Genomic DNA, 17,493 nt, shown 5'->3' with positions numbered 1-17,493 from the left:
GGGGGGGTGTTAAGCTGCAGCTACCACCATTTTAAAATGTTAGCTGCCTCGCTGACTCTGTTTTGAACCGCTCTGAGTGTTCGAAGAGAAATCTGCACTGACATGGCAATTAGCCCTACTACAGGCATCAGCCAGTTAGCGTCACTTAGCCGGGAGGCTGCGATCAGTCCCTGGCTTTCTTGTGTTTAGCAATATAGATACAGATGTGGAGTGTAAGAGTGGGACTTCCAGGACACCTGGAAACGAGGAAAGAGGAAACCGCATACTTAGCCAAGAAAAAATACAGGAGGGAGGTCTGGCGTAAGCGCTTCCCCCCCCGAAGGCTTCTGCACCTACCTCTGGGCAGGGGGGAAAATACGCCTCTCTGCTTGGAAGCCATAAAAATGTGTGTGTTGGGTCAGCTCTTCTGTTAAAGAGTGGGGATTCTGCATCGGCCCCAAAACTTATGCCTAGTGATTAAGGCATTCAGATGGGAGACCCAACTTTGAACCCTTCATCTGCCAAATTGATCTCGCACTCAGGTCTTCTGCTTTGCAGGCCAATTCCCTAAGAATGACTCTTTAGGCAAGGGTCTATGTCGTTGCTGTTGAAGTTGTTCTCTAAGTATGTGCCTTGTCGCTCGACAAGAGAGAGGTGGAGGAAGAATAGTATACCAGTTCCACATTGTTATTTATGTGGCAAAAAATATGACTGTGAAGTGGAAATGACTTTGAATATGTGTGAATCTTTCTTTCAAGTTGCTGATTAAGTATACCTATTTCTAGAGCATTCACTGGAGAGAAGCCTTGAATATCTTGAAGTTGGTAGTTTCTCGTTCTGCCAGTTTAGTTTTGCCATCCTATCAACACAGTGATCTTTCAAAAATGGAACTACATCGAGTGTGGAACAGTGCCTCCAAGGAGCTACCAGGGAAGACTTTAGAGTTTCACTTTGATATTTCAGAGGTACTGTTTGTAATTCTACTACTTAAAGCCCAATTTTCATCTCGTGTTTGATAATCCTGAAACATGTGTTGTAGCTCCTTAAAAAAGTTGAAAAATTGAGAAAGAAAAGATAATTACAGAATAGAAAGCCTCTTAAATTCTTCTTGATCCACAATGATATTCTGAGTTTTCATTTAGATTTTTCTAATAAGGGGTTATCAGTTGTATTTAAAATACTCTCAGGGAAATGCTATGCCAAGTGTAACGTCTAAATATACTATATATATAAAATCCCCCCCACAAGTGTTTTATACCTGGATGCCAGTGTTCTCTATAATTGTTTAAACACAAATATATGTCATTTAAGGCAGTAATGCCTAGCTTCTGAATGAACTCTTTTACAGCAGTCTTTATCCTGCAAACTCTGGGCACATTTTAACTTTATGGAACTGAGTGGACCCATTGACTTTAGTGGCCAAATCACTTTATAATAATTAATTGCGTTAGCATTATGGACTTCTTCATACAGGTAATAGTGAGACTTTGGGTTAAAAGGAAATTTCAACATAAAAAGGCATCTTGTATGGGGTTTCTTCCAGTTGTTTCTTGTAAGTATAGTTCTAGAAAATACTGAGTATTCTATCGTCARTCCAAGAAAGCATTTTAGTGTGTGCTGGAACAGGGCCAGAGTGCTCAGCATTTTTAGGAAAAACCCTTAAAACAACGTGGGAGAAATCTGGACTTGGAATAAATTTCATAAGCTTTTTTCTTTGCTACTTCTTAAGGTAGTTTGACAGTTGCTATTAGCTACTCATGAAGACAAGCACTAGATACTAGGCATGGCAATAGTTACTGAGAGTTCACAGTGGAAAATAATATACATACCAAGTGACATGAAATTTGGTGCACTCCTTGTTTTTCTCGTGCTTGTCATCTTCAGAGTAATCTTTCCCTGCAACCGAAGTAATAGGCCCCATTATAAGTTCACCATAGAGCACAGTACTAGAAAATAATTATTTTTTCATTTAAGACTCCAATTATTGGGAGACGGTATGACGAGTTGCAGAGTTCTTCTGGCCGCGATGGTAAGCCAAGGGCAATGGCTGTCACCCGAAGCACTTCTTCAACCTCATCAGGTTCCAACTCCAATGTCCTTGTGCCTGTGAGCTGGAAGAGACCCCAGTACTCGCAGGTAAGCTCCTTTAAAGAAGCCCACTATTTGTTAACAAGTTGCTCTCGGAGCAGTGGATTTAACACACACTGGGTTTTTTAAGGCTTGTGCCCTCTGTGCCCTGAGCAGTGCTCCAGCAGTGGCAGCGCGGCAGCTGGGCTGCAGGTGCCCCCTGAATGTCCTTCTCTGATTCAGTCATGGATGAGCTATGACTGCCTTCTATCCAGCCAGTGTTTTCCTTCTAACTCGTAGGAAATGCATCTCTTTAAGACCACTAATTCTATATCAGATTTAGCTGAAACAGACCAGTGAGTTCAGACATTAGCGAGGAGAGCAGAAAGTGAAATTTTGGAAGCCTTGTTTCCTTGGGAAATCAGATATAAAAAAATCCTTCGAACGCTTCTTCTAAAAGTGATATTTGCCTGCATTACTGATTTTGATTAGCTGCCTGTTAAAATAAAACTATACAGAATAAATGTATTTGCTGCCTTTTTTAATATAGCAGATCTATAGTGACTCAAGCACCAATTCTCTAAAAAAACAAACAAACATGCATGTTCTTAATTTTAGGCTTCTGAGTTGTTTCTTTGAAGTGATGTACAGGATCCAGTGCTTTCTTATTAAGCTCAATAGAATTAATGGGCTAATTTAAAAATAATAAGCACTAAAATAATTAACAGCTACTTTTATGTTTCCTTGTATGCACAGTTGCTCTGAAAGCAATCCTTTCAGCACTTAATGAGTCATTCTTTGGTTGTTTCCTCCTAATTAAAAATTGCTAATTATGTCTCCAGTCACCAGGAGAATATGTGGTTAAAAAGATGCTAACTTGGAAATGTCTTGTTTTCTAGAAAAGAACAAAGGAAAAGCTGGTACATGTCCTTTCTCTGTGTGGTCAGGAAGTTGGTCTGAGTAAAAACCCTTCAGTAAGTAGCCTTGTATTGACCATTTCTTTATTTTGTTTTTTTTTTCTTTTGTCCTAAATTTTTAATATGGAGAACCTTATTTCCCAGAACTGCTGACCTGATTTGCACAGTTTCATGTCACATTACTACCATTGTAATTTGCACTGGCCCATGCTGCATTTCTCAGCATATAGACCACTGAGTGAATGACCTTCTCACTTAAAGATGCATTTACATACAGAGCTACATTCCATTTTGCTGTGAGAGATTTGTGATGCTATAGGTTTTACTTATTGCCAGCTCAGTGGGTAGAGAGTAATGATCTCTAGTATTACCAATCTAGAGCCTTTCTAAAGTACAAAATTAAATTACAGAAATAAAACAAAAGGTTCTAATTATTCCATTAAATAATAGTTCTAACATTGCTCTTTAAAGATTAATATTGTCTAGCGCTCGGAAATGGGCAATGGATCATCCCAGATGGGGAAGCTCTTAAAAAAGTTATTAGATATTTTCTACAGAAATAGAAAGTTTTTGAGTGTGTTTTAATATGTTATTCATATGTCACTTGTATTACGGTGAACAAGTTCTTCAGTTCTGCAAGACAGGAACCTTTGCCTTTTCTCAACTAAACTGCAGATATGATTGTTTGTCAGTAGGAAAGGAAACATTATAGCTTGTTAGATTTTCTAATCGTGACACATTCTGAAGCATCATTTTTAACTAAAGATTTTTTGATGAACTTATTAACTCATCTCCTTGACATTTTCTTTGCTAAGTTCTTTGAATTTTGTTCCTGTAAACATATACAAACATCTAGGCAACATCACTCTGCAGCCATTAGGAGGTAGCTGTAATATTCTTGGACGTGTTCCTGCAGTATGAAGTTGCTTCTTTGTACAAGTTTAATCTGAAGGCACCTGTCCAACATAAATAATAAAGTGTTCTAAAAATACTCACTGAAGGAATTAGGTGTGTACTGGAAATACAGACTTCCGAATAACCAATTACAGCTTTTAGGAAGAAACAACCAGAGGGAACAGTTTCTTACCAGAGAAATCCTTTGAATTGTAGGTAATTTTTTCTTCCTGTGGTGATTTGGATCTGATTGAGCACCAGACAAGCTTGGTGTCTTCAGAAGACGGCACCAGGGAGCAGGAGAACATGGATGATTCAAACAGTGAACAACAATTCAGAGTCTTTAGGGACTTTGATTTCCTAGATGTTGAGCTGGAAGATGGGGAGGTACAGTATATTTTTTCTGAAACAGCTTTTTTTAAAATCAGTTTGATATTCTTTCTACTAAATCCTATACTCTTTCTGTAACATAAAACTTTAACTGTACAACTATAAACTTTGAGCTGAGATTATTTATAATGTTCACTTAGTGTTTACTTCAGTAGCAAAACAGTAACAGGCTACCACACCCTTCCTTTCTGAATCTGCTTTAGGAAACACTGCAAAACTGTTACTGAAAGATAAAGCCTCTGTTCTAGTACTGGTATGAATGTCAAGTTTCTGTGTCTTTTAAAGTGAATTTAGCTTAAATACAATTTTTGAAGTCCCAAATTGTTAACAAAAATATGTTTGCAGATTAAAAAATCTGTAAGATGGAATTGTTTCAAATCTGTTGTTTCGTGAGTAACCCTCCAAAACTTGAATTCAGGCCTTCAGGGTGTTGTGTTTCTCTTGCAACTGCTGATGAAATCACTAACACTTTGAGAGAGGTACCTTCCACGCTGCCTAGGTGTCAGTGATTTCATCATTTCATGCAGGAGCTAAACAGAAACCTGAGGGCTAGATCAAGTCTTGGCAGGTGAAACCTCACAGCTCTCCTTTAGCTGAAACTGCTGAAGGGAAATAGTTGAAGTGCTGAAGTTTGGGGGGCTACAGCTTTTAACTTTGCTTACACCAAACTTGGAGTGTTTCTTTCCATTTGGGTGGGAAAGGACAAAAAATATATATTCATTGCCAAACAAGTCTAAAAATTTTGTTGCTATTTAAAAGTTTAGAAATTGTTAGCTATTTTGAAGTACTTAAAGTGCAAATGCTCAGCCAGCCTAACAGTTTAGTAAATTGTCTTGTCATAGTCCGGACTCAGATTTTGACATGAATTCTCTCAGACATCACTCTTAGCCCTGAGAAGAACACGTGTGCAAGAAGAAATAATCAGCATTCTCACCAGTAGATTTACAGTAGTACTATTTAATGTACCCTCATCTGTGCATTAATGTGCTTGTGAATTTTAACTTTTCTCCAATGAAAAGAAGGGATGAAGGAACGGAGAGAGACATCACAGAGTCCTTATCTTCCAAGTCAGGAATCTCTATGTACTCTCTGTACAAAATGTGGTAATTTTGCCTCACAGTGGCCCATCACTTTGCTGAAAAAATAAGTAGGTGGCATCAGTGGTTGAAATACATTGGCCAAGTATTATGAAGGAGGTTTAATGTTCCAAACAATGATAAATGATAAAACAGCAATGCTGGGTAACTGTCAAAAATATACTTGCTGCAAGCTTTTCTGTATCTTAAATTCTTTCAAAATATTACAAAGGAATGAGACTAGACATGTGACTATCATATGATTACTGTTTGTCCACTGGGTGACATTTAGGAATTTCTTCTTTCTCTTCACTAGCTAAAACCATATGAAGATTATCTATAGATATATATCATCATATAAAATCTTCAAAAGAAAATATGGCATTCATTACTCAGAAGGAGAATAAATACCAAAACAGTAGACAAGTCACTGAACTGGCAGATTGTCAGTACTGTTAATATCGGCGTAGGGCAGAGACGTTGTACCTCCCAACTCAGTGTCCTTGGCACTCAGTGCAGAACAGCTCCCACCCAAAAGATTTTGCCTTCGTGGAGCGTGACTCTGCAAAGATTTGTACACGTGGCTAACTTGAAGACTGAGGCCTAAATTAATCAATATACTAATTGTCTTAAGTTGGTGGTGGAACAGATATCAAACTTCTCTATTTTTATGTGAAGTAAAACTAAAAATCTAGTCTTTCTTACACTTAATACATGTCTAAAACAGCCATGGATCTGAGTCCTTGCATTCCAAGGTTTAATCCGGCCTGACTTACTGCTTTTGAAATAAATAGATATTTTGGCCAAATTCAAACCCTGTAGAAGAAGCTATGTCGCTAATGACTCAGTTGAAACTGTATCGTTTACATCAGTCTGAATTTGATTTATTCATAAACATGAATAAAACAGTGTTAGAAAACTTAAACTAGCAAGAGCACAAATAGCCTTTCCAAAAAATCTTATGATTTAAACAGGTCGGTGATGGTTGTATCATCCCCAGATCACACGGTGTACCTGTCTGAAATTTAATAAAGATGTGAAAGAAAACCATGGATATTTTTAAATTTAGAAGATAGGTCTGAAGATCTGAAGTTTCTGTTATAACATTATTTACAATTGTAGGCAAATGTTTGTCGTGATGTCCTTAATACAGTAATTTTACATAGATTCTTTCTATTTGTTTTTCTGTCTGTTCTATCTGCTACCCAGGAACTTCAGGTAAGTCTTGAACTCAGATATGCTAGTATATGTTATGCCTTCTCGCAAACTTGTATTATAGAATAACATCATAGTTTTGTTGTTTGACTTCTCTTCAGTGTGTGCTTTTGGGGGGGGGGGGGTGCGTGTGCTTGCATTTCTGACAAGTGCTTCGTTTTTTGTCTTGTATTAGAAATATTTTGGAGGTCTTTTTCAAAAAAGTTTTAAATCATTAAAAGATATCTGCTTCATTTTAAGATATTTATTTTTGACATTTTCAATTGGCTTTAAAAATTTTAAATTATTTTGATCTAATATCAGCATTTTGAAATTGGGCCATTTCTATTTTTTGTATCTTTGTGCATAAGTAGGATTTAGAAACAGAAGAAGAACTTAATTAGTTTTTAAAATATAGTAAAGTTTGTGCCATTTTTTTCTATGGACAAATAATACATGAATCCAGCTTTTCTGTTGTGATATATTGGCTCCTGTTAGCATCTTACTAATGATGATTAATGGGACCTCTTTAGACAGTTTAGATCACTGCACACCAGCCTAATTTTGCACATGATCTCGCTTAATTTAATTCAGCTGTATACTCCTACTGACTGTGCTGGAATCATTTACCATGCGAAGAAAACTGAAGAGGCACATCAGCATTTGCAAGTTTGGGACCTTAACTTGCAGTTTTTCAATATTATATCGAGAATTGAAATGATACAAAAATAGTTGTACAAGTGATACAAAAATCAGCAGCAACAAGTGTCTTGCAGATTTGTTTCTGAGAGCTTGTATATCAATTACTGTTGAAACGTAAGCACCAACAAAATCTCTGCCCCAAAAGGCCTGTGCTCTAACAGATACAAGCACAGGGAAATAGTGGCTTGTTACTGAGTTCCACAGTACCAGTGCCTGTACCCTGCAATATTTGTGCGACTCCATTAACTTTGCATACTTCGTCAATGCAGTGGGGTAAAAGTTTGCCTGCAAGAAGTGTTGCATGGTTCTTCGGGGCTTTATCGAGGAGACAGGCTTCTGTGCCCCAAGCAGAGGCGCTTCCCCCGTTACTTCCCTTTCGGTGCCTCTCCTGCCCCGGGTTTGGCAGTGCTTGAAACGCCTGGAATGGCAAGTCGGCTCCGTTACCGGATAGGTGGCCATGGTGGTGGGAAGTCCTGCGTAGTGCCAACTCCTTGTTCGCAAGGCATGTTTATAACAAGTGACTCTTTTCTTATATATTACTGGTGGCTTTTCAGATAGAAGATAATTTTGCTGCAGCTGTAGATAAAAATGAACAGTCTCTCAGCTACATCTTCCCTCCAGCTTGCTACCCGTGAAAGAAAAACTGCTTCAAGCTGCAAAAACCCCAACTCCATTGTAGTAGACATGTGTTCACCTCTTGTTTAAATTCAGTATATTTCTGGGTGTCCCCATAGCAAGATTACTGTAACCCAAATACTTTGGGTTATTTCATCTGTCATATACCCTTTCCCTCACTTTTAATTCACTCCCTCCTTTTAATTGCATGTCCTATAAGTGCCCCTATATATTTCACTTTTTTTTTTTTTTCTGGCTTTCTTCTTTAATACATTCCAAGATGAAACAGCACCAAGAAATAGACCCATACACACAGGCTGCAGAGTTAACTGCTAGCTGTACTAGGCATCGTGAGGAGCCAGGAGCGATAGCAGTCTTTTTTGCTTGCTTGCTTGCTTATTTATTTCCTTTTGTCATTTGTTAGTTCAGTAGCTGATGTTTTGTGGAGGATGTCCCATTGCTGCATGTGTTCTCCAGCCTTCATGGGGGAGGACGGAGTGCCAAATAATTTGTTGAAATAAGTAGTTGGGAACTGTACAATCATGTTTACAATTTAAAGGGACCTAATTTGTTAAAAATTTGATGTTTTCTATTCCCACACCACACTACTACATGATCTTTGTCCCAGGATATGAAAACACAGAGTTCTTCTAATATTGTGGCTTCATAACAACTTCATTTTCATTTGCTCTTGAATATAGTGCATTCCTTAATTTTGCATTTCTTGTGGATTACAGTTCTCACATTTCTGGATTGTCTTTTTCTTAAACACTTTTTTTTCCTTTTCTCTTTGTATTTGTTCATGAAAGGTGAGCTTTGTGTTATAAAGCTGAACTTTCCCTCTTTTCAATCATACTCCAAAATCCATTGTATTGAAGTGCAATGATGCAAAATCAGATCTATTTGTGCAAGCAAACTTGACACCCACAAATCCGTGGGCCCTGATGGGATGCACCCACAAGTGCTGAGGGTGCTGGCGGACGTTATTGCTAAGCCACTCTCCATCATCTTCGAAAGGTCATGGAGAACAGGAGAGGTGCCTGAGGACTAGAAGAAAGCCAGTGTCACCCCAGTCTTCAAAAAGGGCAAGAAGGAGGACCCAGGGAACTACAGGCCAGTCAGCCTCACCTCCATCCCTGGAAAAGTGATGGAGCAGCTCATCCTGGAGGCCATCTCCAAGCATGTGGAGGAAAAGAAGGTGATCAGGAGTAGTCAGCATGGCTTCACCAAGGGAAATCGTGCTTAAACAATCTGATAGCCTTCTGTGATGGAATGACTGGCTGGGTAGATGAGGGGAGAGCAGTGGATGTTGTCTGCCTTGACTTCAGCAAGGTTTTCGACACTGTCTCCCATAACATCCTCATGGACAAGCTCAGGAAGTGTGGGTTAGATGAGTGGACAGTGAGGTGGATTGAGAAGTGGCTGAATGGCAGAGCTCAGAGAGTTGTGATCAGTGGCACAGAATCTAGTTGGCGGCCTGTAGCTAGCAGTGTCCCCCAGGGGTCAGTACTGGGTCCAGTCTTGTTCAACTTCTTCATCAATGACCTGGATGAAGGCACAGAGTGCACCCTCAGCAAGTTTGCCGACAATACAAAACTGGGAGGAGTGGTGATACGCCAGAGGGCTGTGCTGCCATTCAGAGAGACCTGGACAGGCTGGAGAGGTGGGCGGAGAGGAACCTCATGAAGTTCAACAAAGGCAAGTGCAGGGTCCTGCACCTACGGAGGAATAACCCCAGTCAGCAGTACAGGTTGGGGGTTGACCTGCTGGAAAGCAGCTCTGCSGAGAAGGACCTGGGAGTGCTGGTGGACACCAAGTTAAGCATGAGGCAGCAATGTGCCCTTGTGGCCAAGAAGGCCAATGGGATCCTGGGGTGCATCAGGAAGAGTGTTGCCAGCAGGTCGAGGGAGGTGATCCTCCCCCTCTCCTCAGCCCTGGTGAGGCCCCATCTGGAGTACTGTGTCCAGTTCTGGGCTCCCCAGTACAAGAGGGATGTGGCACTACTGGAGCAAGTCCAGCAAAGGGCTACAAAGATGATTAGGGGACTGGAGCATCTCTCTTATGAGGAAAGGCTGAGAGAGCTGGGCCTGTTTAGCCTGGAGAAGAGAAGGCTGAGAGGAGATCTTATTAACGTGTACAAGTATCTGAAGGGAGGGTGTCAAGAGGATGGGACCAGACTCTTTTCAGTGGTGCCCAGCGACAGGACGTGAGGCAACGGGCACAAACTAAAACACAGACAGTTCCATCTGAACATGAGAAAAAACTTCACTGTGAGGGTGCCAGAGCACTGGCACAGGTTGCCCAGAGAGGTTGTGGAGTCTCCTTCTCTGGAGATATTCAAAACCCGCCTGGATGCGATCCTGTGCAACGTGCTCTAGGTGACCCTGCTTGAGCAGGGGGGTTGGACTAGATGATCTCCAGAGGTCCCTTCCAACCTCAACCACTCCGTGATTCTGTGAATCTCTGATTGTTAAAAAATTGCAAATGAATTAAGTGCAGATTATGCCTTTTGGTGCCTATTCAGTACATGTCTGTCTGAGTAGTGCTGAATGGGAATTACTCGAGTGTTTAAAATCGGAAGTCTCCTTAAGTACCTTACTGAACTGAGACCTTTTTCTCCATAATCGTACATGATTTTAAACTGCGTGAGCCCAGGAGATACTTCTTATATAATCTGTGATTTGTTAACATTTATGATTTTAAGGTGGAAAGTTCAGTGGTTTCATATTTAAAAGATAACAGTCAACTTGAATTTTCAGAAATTGATTTACTTGTTTAAGATCGTTGCTTCTAACAGAGTCTTTTCTTCTTTTTCTCTGTGGGTCCATGGCAGGCGTTATGGACGTACTCCTGTATCTGCTGTGCAGGAGCCTAACTAGACTTAAAGAAGGGAACTAGAGGCTTAGTGCCATTAGTGAAAGTAATTAGTGAAACTGGCTACAGGGTGCTGAAAAATACATAAAGCAAACAAATAGAAAGTGGAAAAATATTTGTCGTTGTTATACACAGAAGAAATTAAGTGATGTTTGTATCAGTTCAGCAGTCTAACAAATAATTATGCATTTTGCTTAATGCACTCGCTTTATATTACTGTATGTAGGATCAGAACTGAAAGTCAATATAAAATGTTTGGACAATTTGACTGTCCTTTTTAAAAAGTGAGATCTCAGTCAGTGCTGGTCAGGTTACTCTCAGAGTATAGCTTCAAATAATTCAAAATAACTTCAGGTTACAAAAGTAAGCCATATCGGCCTAGAATAAAAGTTAAAAAGATGTGCTGCTTTAGTTACTGCGTTTTGCTTGCTAAATGAGGACATGCATTCCTATCTACCTTAACTCATCATTATGGTTATGTATATAATGCAAAGAATCTAAAATCTTTAATGTATGTTTTGCGACTGAAACATTGCTACAAACTGTGGTCCTAATATTTTTAAACATCATGGAAAAATCTTTTAAAATTGCTTCTAAATTTTTATTTTGCCTGTCATTGCTCCAGTGTTATTGAGGTGTGTGTATATGTGGACTTACAAAAATGAATTCTTAAATCAGCTGGTGCATGAAAAACGTCTAATACTGAAAATAATGAATTTTCATTTAACTGTCRTTTCCATGCTTCTGCTCTTATCTCCAGGTTAAGTGCTGGGAAATTTTAAATGCTCCTGTTACCCTATTGCTTAGCAAAATAATGTTCATATCAAATTTGTATTATATCTCTACATAAAAGCATTCTTTGGCTAACTTTGTTCTAATGATTAGTTGTGGTATTTGATGAGTTTCTGATCAAGAAAGCTGACCCTATCTCTGATTGCAGGGCGAGAGCATGGACAATTTCAACTGGGGCGTACGCCGGCGTTCTCTGGATAGCCTGGACAAGTGCGACATGCAGCTGCTGGAGGAGAGCCAGCTCTCAGGGAGTACGCCCAGCCTGAACAAAATGAACCATGAGGACTCCGATGAGTCATCAGAGGAGGAGGACCTGACCACCAGCCAAATCCTGGAGCACTCAGACCTAGTAAGTTGTTCACCGGCAGTTTAACCATAGCTAGGGTTGTGTTTTTAAATACACTGGTCCTTCAGCTTCCTCTTGCCTAGGTGCAGCCTGAGCAGCTGAAGTTGTAGGGGGGTGGCACTTAATGCGGTATTTGCTGGCTTCTGGCTTTTTCTTTATTTGCAAACATGCACAGGAATTTTAATGAACGTTCTAAACACAGGAAGCATCAAATCCAATAAGTTGCTCTTTGCAGCAAATTGCTCCATGCCAATTTCATGTAAATGATCAGTGGTAGATAATTCTGATGTATCTAATACTTGAAGAAGTAGGACAAGACTCCATTTTTGCAAACTGTGCCAGGTTTTCATTGTTCACTTCTGGGATGTTTACATACAATTTTGATGACAGAAATACTGAGAGGTTATAATATGTCTTCCTGTACAAACTAGCAGAGCCACTATCACTGCCCTTTAAGACAATGTTTGCTTTGCACGTTCATAAGAGCAATGTATGGTAGGATAGCTGTGTGCTCAGTTCTTCTGTGCTTTTGTTGTCTTTTAAACAGATTATAACTCTTTCCCCATCTGAGGATACAAATCACATTGACTCACTTTCTACATCATGTGACACAACCTCAGCAGACCCTCATCATTTTAATATAGGAACATCTAGCTTTGATGTCTCTTTACCTGACATGAATAATCTCCAAGTGTCTGAAAGTTCCAAGGTGAAGGAATTTTGATTCTCTTTTCCAACTATAGTATATTTTATATAACATTTTTACAAGTTCATTTTACTTCTGCTTTTGTGAAAGGTTTGATCTGTGAAAGCAAGTATTTTCACACTTTCTGTATATAATGGCAGCATAAACAATGCATTCATATGTTCCTGCGCATACATACTCTCTCTTTTCTACTTACGCTCTCCTCATTAAAAGGATTGTATTTATTGTTCCTTAAGTATATTGCAGTATATATTCACCAAAATGCTACTAGCTAATTACAAGATAAATTCATGAACTGGTTAGACTCTAAGGGAATGCTCTTTTGTTCCTCAAGCTTATTTTAAAGAATGATTTGCTAACTTGTGTGTGGGTGTACGCATGTATTCTCTGAGATTTTTTCGTATGTGGGAACCTATTGTACAGTTATGTGCACTGGATTCAGTTCTTGCCTTTTGGCAGGCATTCAGAAATTTAAAATTCATGACCACAGTATTAAGCCAGCTTTTTGGGGGGAGGCAGGGTTTGAGAGGATGAAACAGCCGTGTTCAGCACAGTTTATTTCAGACAGTTGTATAAGAAGATGCAACCTGAACATAATGTAAGGTTGGTAAAAGATTACCAATGTGCAGACGTCCATTAATTTTCTTTTTGATAATATTTCTGTTTGAGACTTCTGTGTATGGGAGATCAGGTGAATCTACTGCTCTCGCTCTCACTCTCTCTCCAGAAATGTAATCTGAGGGTTTGGTTTGGTTGGTTGGTTGGTTTTTGTGGCTTTATGATGTTGTTGCCTTACCAGGAAGGCTTTCTCTGTCATGTTGGAGCTGGGTGTCTTCTACAGAAGAGCAGTGTAAGAAAAAGGGGCAGGGGAAGAACATAAATGTCTTGCATGATCACCAGCTTTCATTCCAGTTCTTGTCCTCCATCCCCTCCAAACGCAGCCGCAAATAACTGATCACAAATAAGGGATACAGCGCTCCGTATAGCAGAAGTTATGGAAGCTTGTAGAGGGCAGGGAGCAGGGAAGGAGGTTGGAGCTGGGCTGCCTGTTGTGTGTGTCAGAAACCTCCCCAAGGAGGAAGACGGGACAGGAGGAGGGGGCTGTGGGAGATGAGGGGAGGGGAGCCCCTCAAAATAATGATAGTGGAAAAGACAAACTGATTTGTGAAAACAAGTGTTGGTAGACAAGTTACCTCATAACAAGTACAAGTAGCAGAAGTTGGCAGAATTTCAGTTTGGGAACCTGCAGTAAGAACAGACACTCTTGCAGGTGATGACTGTGGCCAAGCTCATGCAGCCAGATGGATTAGCAACTGATAGGTGAATTAAAAACTGCAGATCACAGCTCATGAGTTTCATGTAAGCCAGGGTTTCAGAACCTGTAGAATGAAAATCTCTTTAATGTCCCTGTGTCCCAATAATCATGCACCAGTGTTCATCAAAAAGTGAAAAGCTTTGGAAAAGGTAAAGAAGTAAATAATGAAAAATCATGGGAGAGGTTTTTTTGTGAGGTTTCCAGGCAAATTCAGCTAGTCCTGAGACAGGTTTAGTATCAGTAAAATGCATGATCCAAGCTGACAGGCACTTGCCAGTGTTACAAGGATAATGTTTTAATTGCTAAACTTTACACAGAAAGCTTTGTTAGTGTTTTTGGCCTGAAAGATACTTTCTTCTAGTATGCATACCTCTGTATTTTTACTCAAAACAAAACAGAGTCAGTACAAACAAAGTTAAAAGACCTTGTTTGATATTTATTTTATGGAAGAAATCATCCAATTTCTAATCAGAAAACTTGAAACTTGCCCCTAAATGATTTTACTTAATATGATAACACAAAATCTCTGCTCTTTCCTGTTTCTCTTTTCCTCTGTGTTTTTATTTTCATTGTGCTGATGGTATATCAGCAATGCAGAGGTATATTTTTGTTACTTCTTTAGTGTTATACAAAAACCTGTGGTTTTTGCATCATAATCAAAAACAAAAATATCATCTCAACTTTAAATAGATGCCAAGAATGACAGCAACAGACAGATTAAGTAAGGCTTTTCTGAAATATCTCAGTGCCAAAATCAAGGTGTCATTGAGCTAATGGCAAGAAATTAATTAAACTTATTTTCTATTAAAAGTAGTGATTATGACACTTAAGATAGCTATAAGGAATTAGAAAGTAGTGATGGATAATGCCGTGAGGGATACAGAGGTTCAGATGTTGTTATTTTATAGTTTTTCAAGTTATCCCCTCTTTCTGGAAGTATATTCCAATACTACATGAATAWTTAGCACCCACTTTTTTATTTTGCTTTTGGGGCATTTTTATGAGACTCTGGTGGGTGTTGGGAGGTGTTTGTTTCATCTTTATTTCTCCCTCACCAACTGCCATCAAAATCTGTTTTCCTCATATATGCACTTTCATTGCCATAAATAAACTTGAAGCTAATTTTTCATATTTTGAAGTAGTTAATACTAACTGCTTCTTGAAGAAGCATAAAACTTTTATGCTTCTTGCCACATACTCTGACTTCTATTCTGGTAAATCAGCTATATAGCCTTCGTTTCTCATTTCAGGACGCTTTGTGCTCTGATTCATTTCGTCTGGCCTAGGCTCAGGAACATTCCTATCCCTTCTGCTTTTAAAACAAAACAAAAAACCTCTCGTACTTAATTTCTGATCCTGTCCTTTCTGATACAAATCTTGTTTAATTTTCAGAAATTCAAATCCCCAGAATTTTTCTCTAGGACTCAGGCAGGTCTCCTAACCTCTGAGGGCCACATCTGTCTTCAAATCCCAACTTGCCACAGATTTCCCTCCCTCCCAGCTCCCAATACATATATGTACAAGCACATACGTGTATGTGCACACACATGCACATGCACACATGCGCGCACACATACACACACACTGCTTTGGAGATACCCCAATCAGACAAGATAGAGAGTTTATCAGCTGCACGCTGCAGTCATCCCAACAGAAACTGCTTTGCAGAGATGCTATTGATGATGCAGACAAAAGGCAAAAGACTGAAAATGAAGCAAAATTTATTCAGACTAAAACTGCAAGAGAAAGAAAGAAACAAGAAAATTCAAAAGCTTTAGGTGCTAATGGGTAAAAACAGAAGGAAATGGTAAAAGTATGATCCTTCTAGTGGCCTGTAAAATGCTTTGGATTCCTCTTGGAAGTCATTATGTAACTATGAGAAAATTGACAAAATGAAAATTGAGAAAATAATTCTCAATTCTAAACATGTATATAGTCTTCCAGATGATTATTTTTTTCAACATATTTTTGAGAGGCTTTGGTACATGTGCAGGCACTACAAAGTGATAAGTGACAAGAATAGCCTGACAGGAACAAGAACTCTATTGTTTTTCCTGAAAAAATACTTTCCTGCTATGTTGCCAAATGCACTGAAATCTGAAATTCTTTGCTGGATGAACTGAGTTGAAGAAATGTCTTTAAAAACAATATTGATCCAAGGCAGCAAGTTAAGCAAATACATATTTTTGAAGAAGTGTAACTTCATTCATGTCATTTATAATCTATGGCTTTGTGCAATTTAACATGTTGCCTAGTGGCTTTTTTCTTTTCGTTAAATCTTTTCTAGTTATTAGTGGAATTAACTTACTATTTTGCTGTTTTCTAAGGCATCATAGTTCTTTATGTTCGTTCCTCTAGCCTGAAGCCATACATGAAGAGCAAGATGCAGCAGTCCATGAAGATGACCTTTCTGGGTCTACAAATGAACTGCCTGGAGCATTTGAATGCAGTGATAGCCTTAGTCTGGATATGACAGAGACTGAAGAGAAAGTTGACAGGCTGGAACAATTTGCTCTTGCCAGGTATAAACTATTACTTATACAAATCCTTTTACACTTTACAACAAAGTGGTAGCAAGGCAGTAATTAATTTCATCATGGAATTTTATATTTTGGGCAAAATAGATGTAAAATTCTCATAAATTTAAAGCAGTGAGAAGACAATGCCCACTATACCTCCATAATTACCACAAACACCCAAAACGCAAGATTTTCCTTGTAGGAGAATCAAGATGTGATCTGTACATAYATCTGTGCAGTTAGTTGTTATGTGCATGATGAATTTCATTAAAAGTCAAAAGGATTTTTAAAGACTTGTGGCAATGGAAATACTGCTTAGTGAACTGTTCAAAGTCATATAATCTATGCATTCATCTTTCTGATCACTTATGGGTCATAAGAGGTCACAATATTATCAAAAATGCCATCTGTGTACTCCTGAGGCTGCTGGCGAGCAGGACTGGGTTCGAGTATGTGTTTCTGCAAGGCCATACAGAGTGCAGCTCTTTCCAATTTTGAGTAGAGTTGAGTTTGACTGCAATCAGCACTTATTCATGAAGAGAAGGAGTACAGGATCCATAGCAAAGCCCTCTCTCTATGTGTGTTCGCTTGTTTTAGAATCACAGTTCCTGTTCTTGAGAGGTGCAGGGAGTATTTCTCCATCCCAAAGAAAACTACACAGAAGCAAATAGCTTAATACCCCTTAAAAATGGTAGCCAGCCTGTTTTACTGACCGTGGAGTTCCAGGATATTTCTTTGTTGTAAAGAGAATGTGGCGAAGGGATGGATTTTCTCCTATCCATTATGTTAGGGTAAAGAAAAACAGGCCAGAATATATAATGTTTGAATACAGTGAGAATTTTTTTCAGTAGTTTTGCTATACACTATTGTAACTGCATTTTGCTGGAAGAGGTGTTTTTCCTCATGGGCTCTTATCCTCCTGTGAAGTTTCAGCCTTCTTCCTTTAAACTGTTGTATGATAAAAAAAATCAAGCATTCTGAAATGGGGACAGACAGATGATAACAGCCTGAAGACAGAGATTCTGATTTGGAAGTTTTTCCTCATTGTGGCCCACCTCTTGCCAATCTTCTAAAGGATTTGGAAAGCTCATGGGTATTTTTAAAAGA

The 17,493-nt window shown here is 39.1% G+C and overlaps 1 protein-coding gene across 1 annotated transcript in view; it reads left to right on the top strand.

Moving 5' to 3' along the window:
• Window positions 1–17,493, top strand: part of FRY (FRY microtubule binding protein) — a 230,379-nt gene that overhangs the window by 192,281 nt on the left and 20,605 nt on the right. The window contains exons 48-54 of the mRNA XM_026087808.1: window positions 765–944; window positions 1,954–2,115; window positions 2,946–3,020; window positions 4,074–4,244; window positions 11,649–11,849; window positions 12,394–12,555; window positions 16,226–16,389. Coding sequence (XP_025943593.1) covers window positions 765–944; window positions 1,954–2,115; window positions 2,946–3,020; window positions 4,074–4,244; window positions 11,649–11,849; window positions 12,394–12,555; window positions 16,226–16,389 — 1,115 coding nt within the window. The remainder of the gene's footprint in view (window positions 1–764; window positions 945–1,953; window positions 2,116–2,945; window positions 3,021–4,073; window positions 4,245–11,648; window positions 11,850–12,393; window positions 12,556–16,225; window positions 16,390–17,493) is intronic.

Source organism: Apteryx rowi, unplaced genomic scaffold (genome assembly GCF_003343035.1).
Source record: "Apteryx rowi isolate R43461 unplaced genomic scaffold, aptRow1 scaffold_735, whole genome shotgun sequence".
Classification (NCBI taxonomy): Eukaryota; Metazoa; Chordata; class Aves; order Apterygiformes; family Apterygidae; genus Apteryx; species Apteryx rowi.
This window is presented reverse-complemented; position numbering and strand designations above follow the sequence as displayed.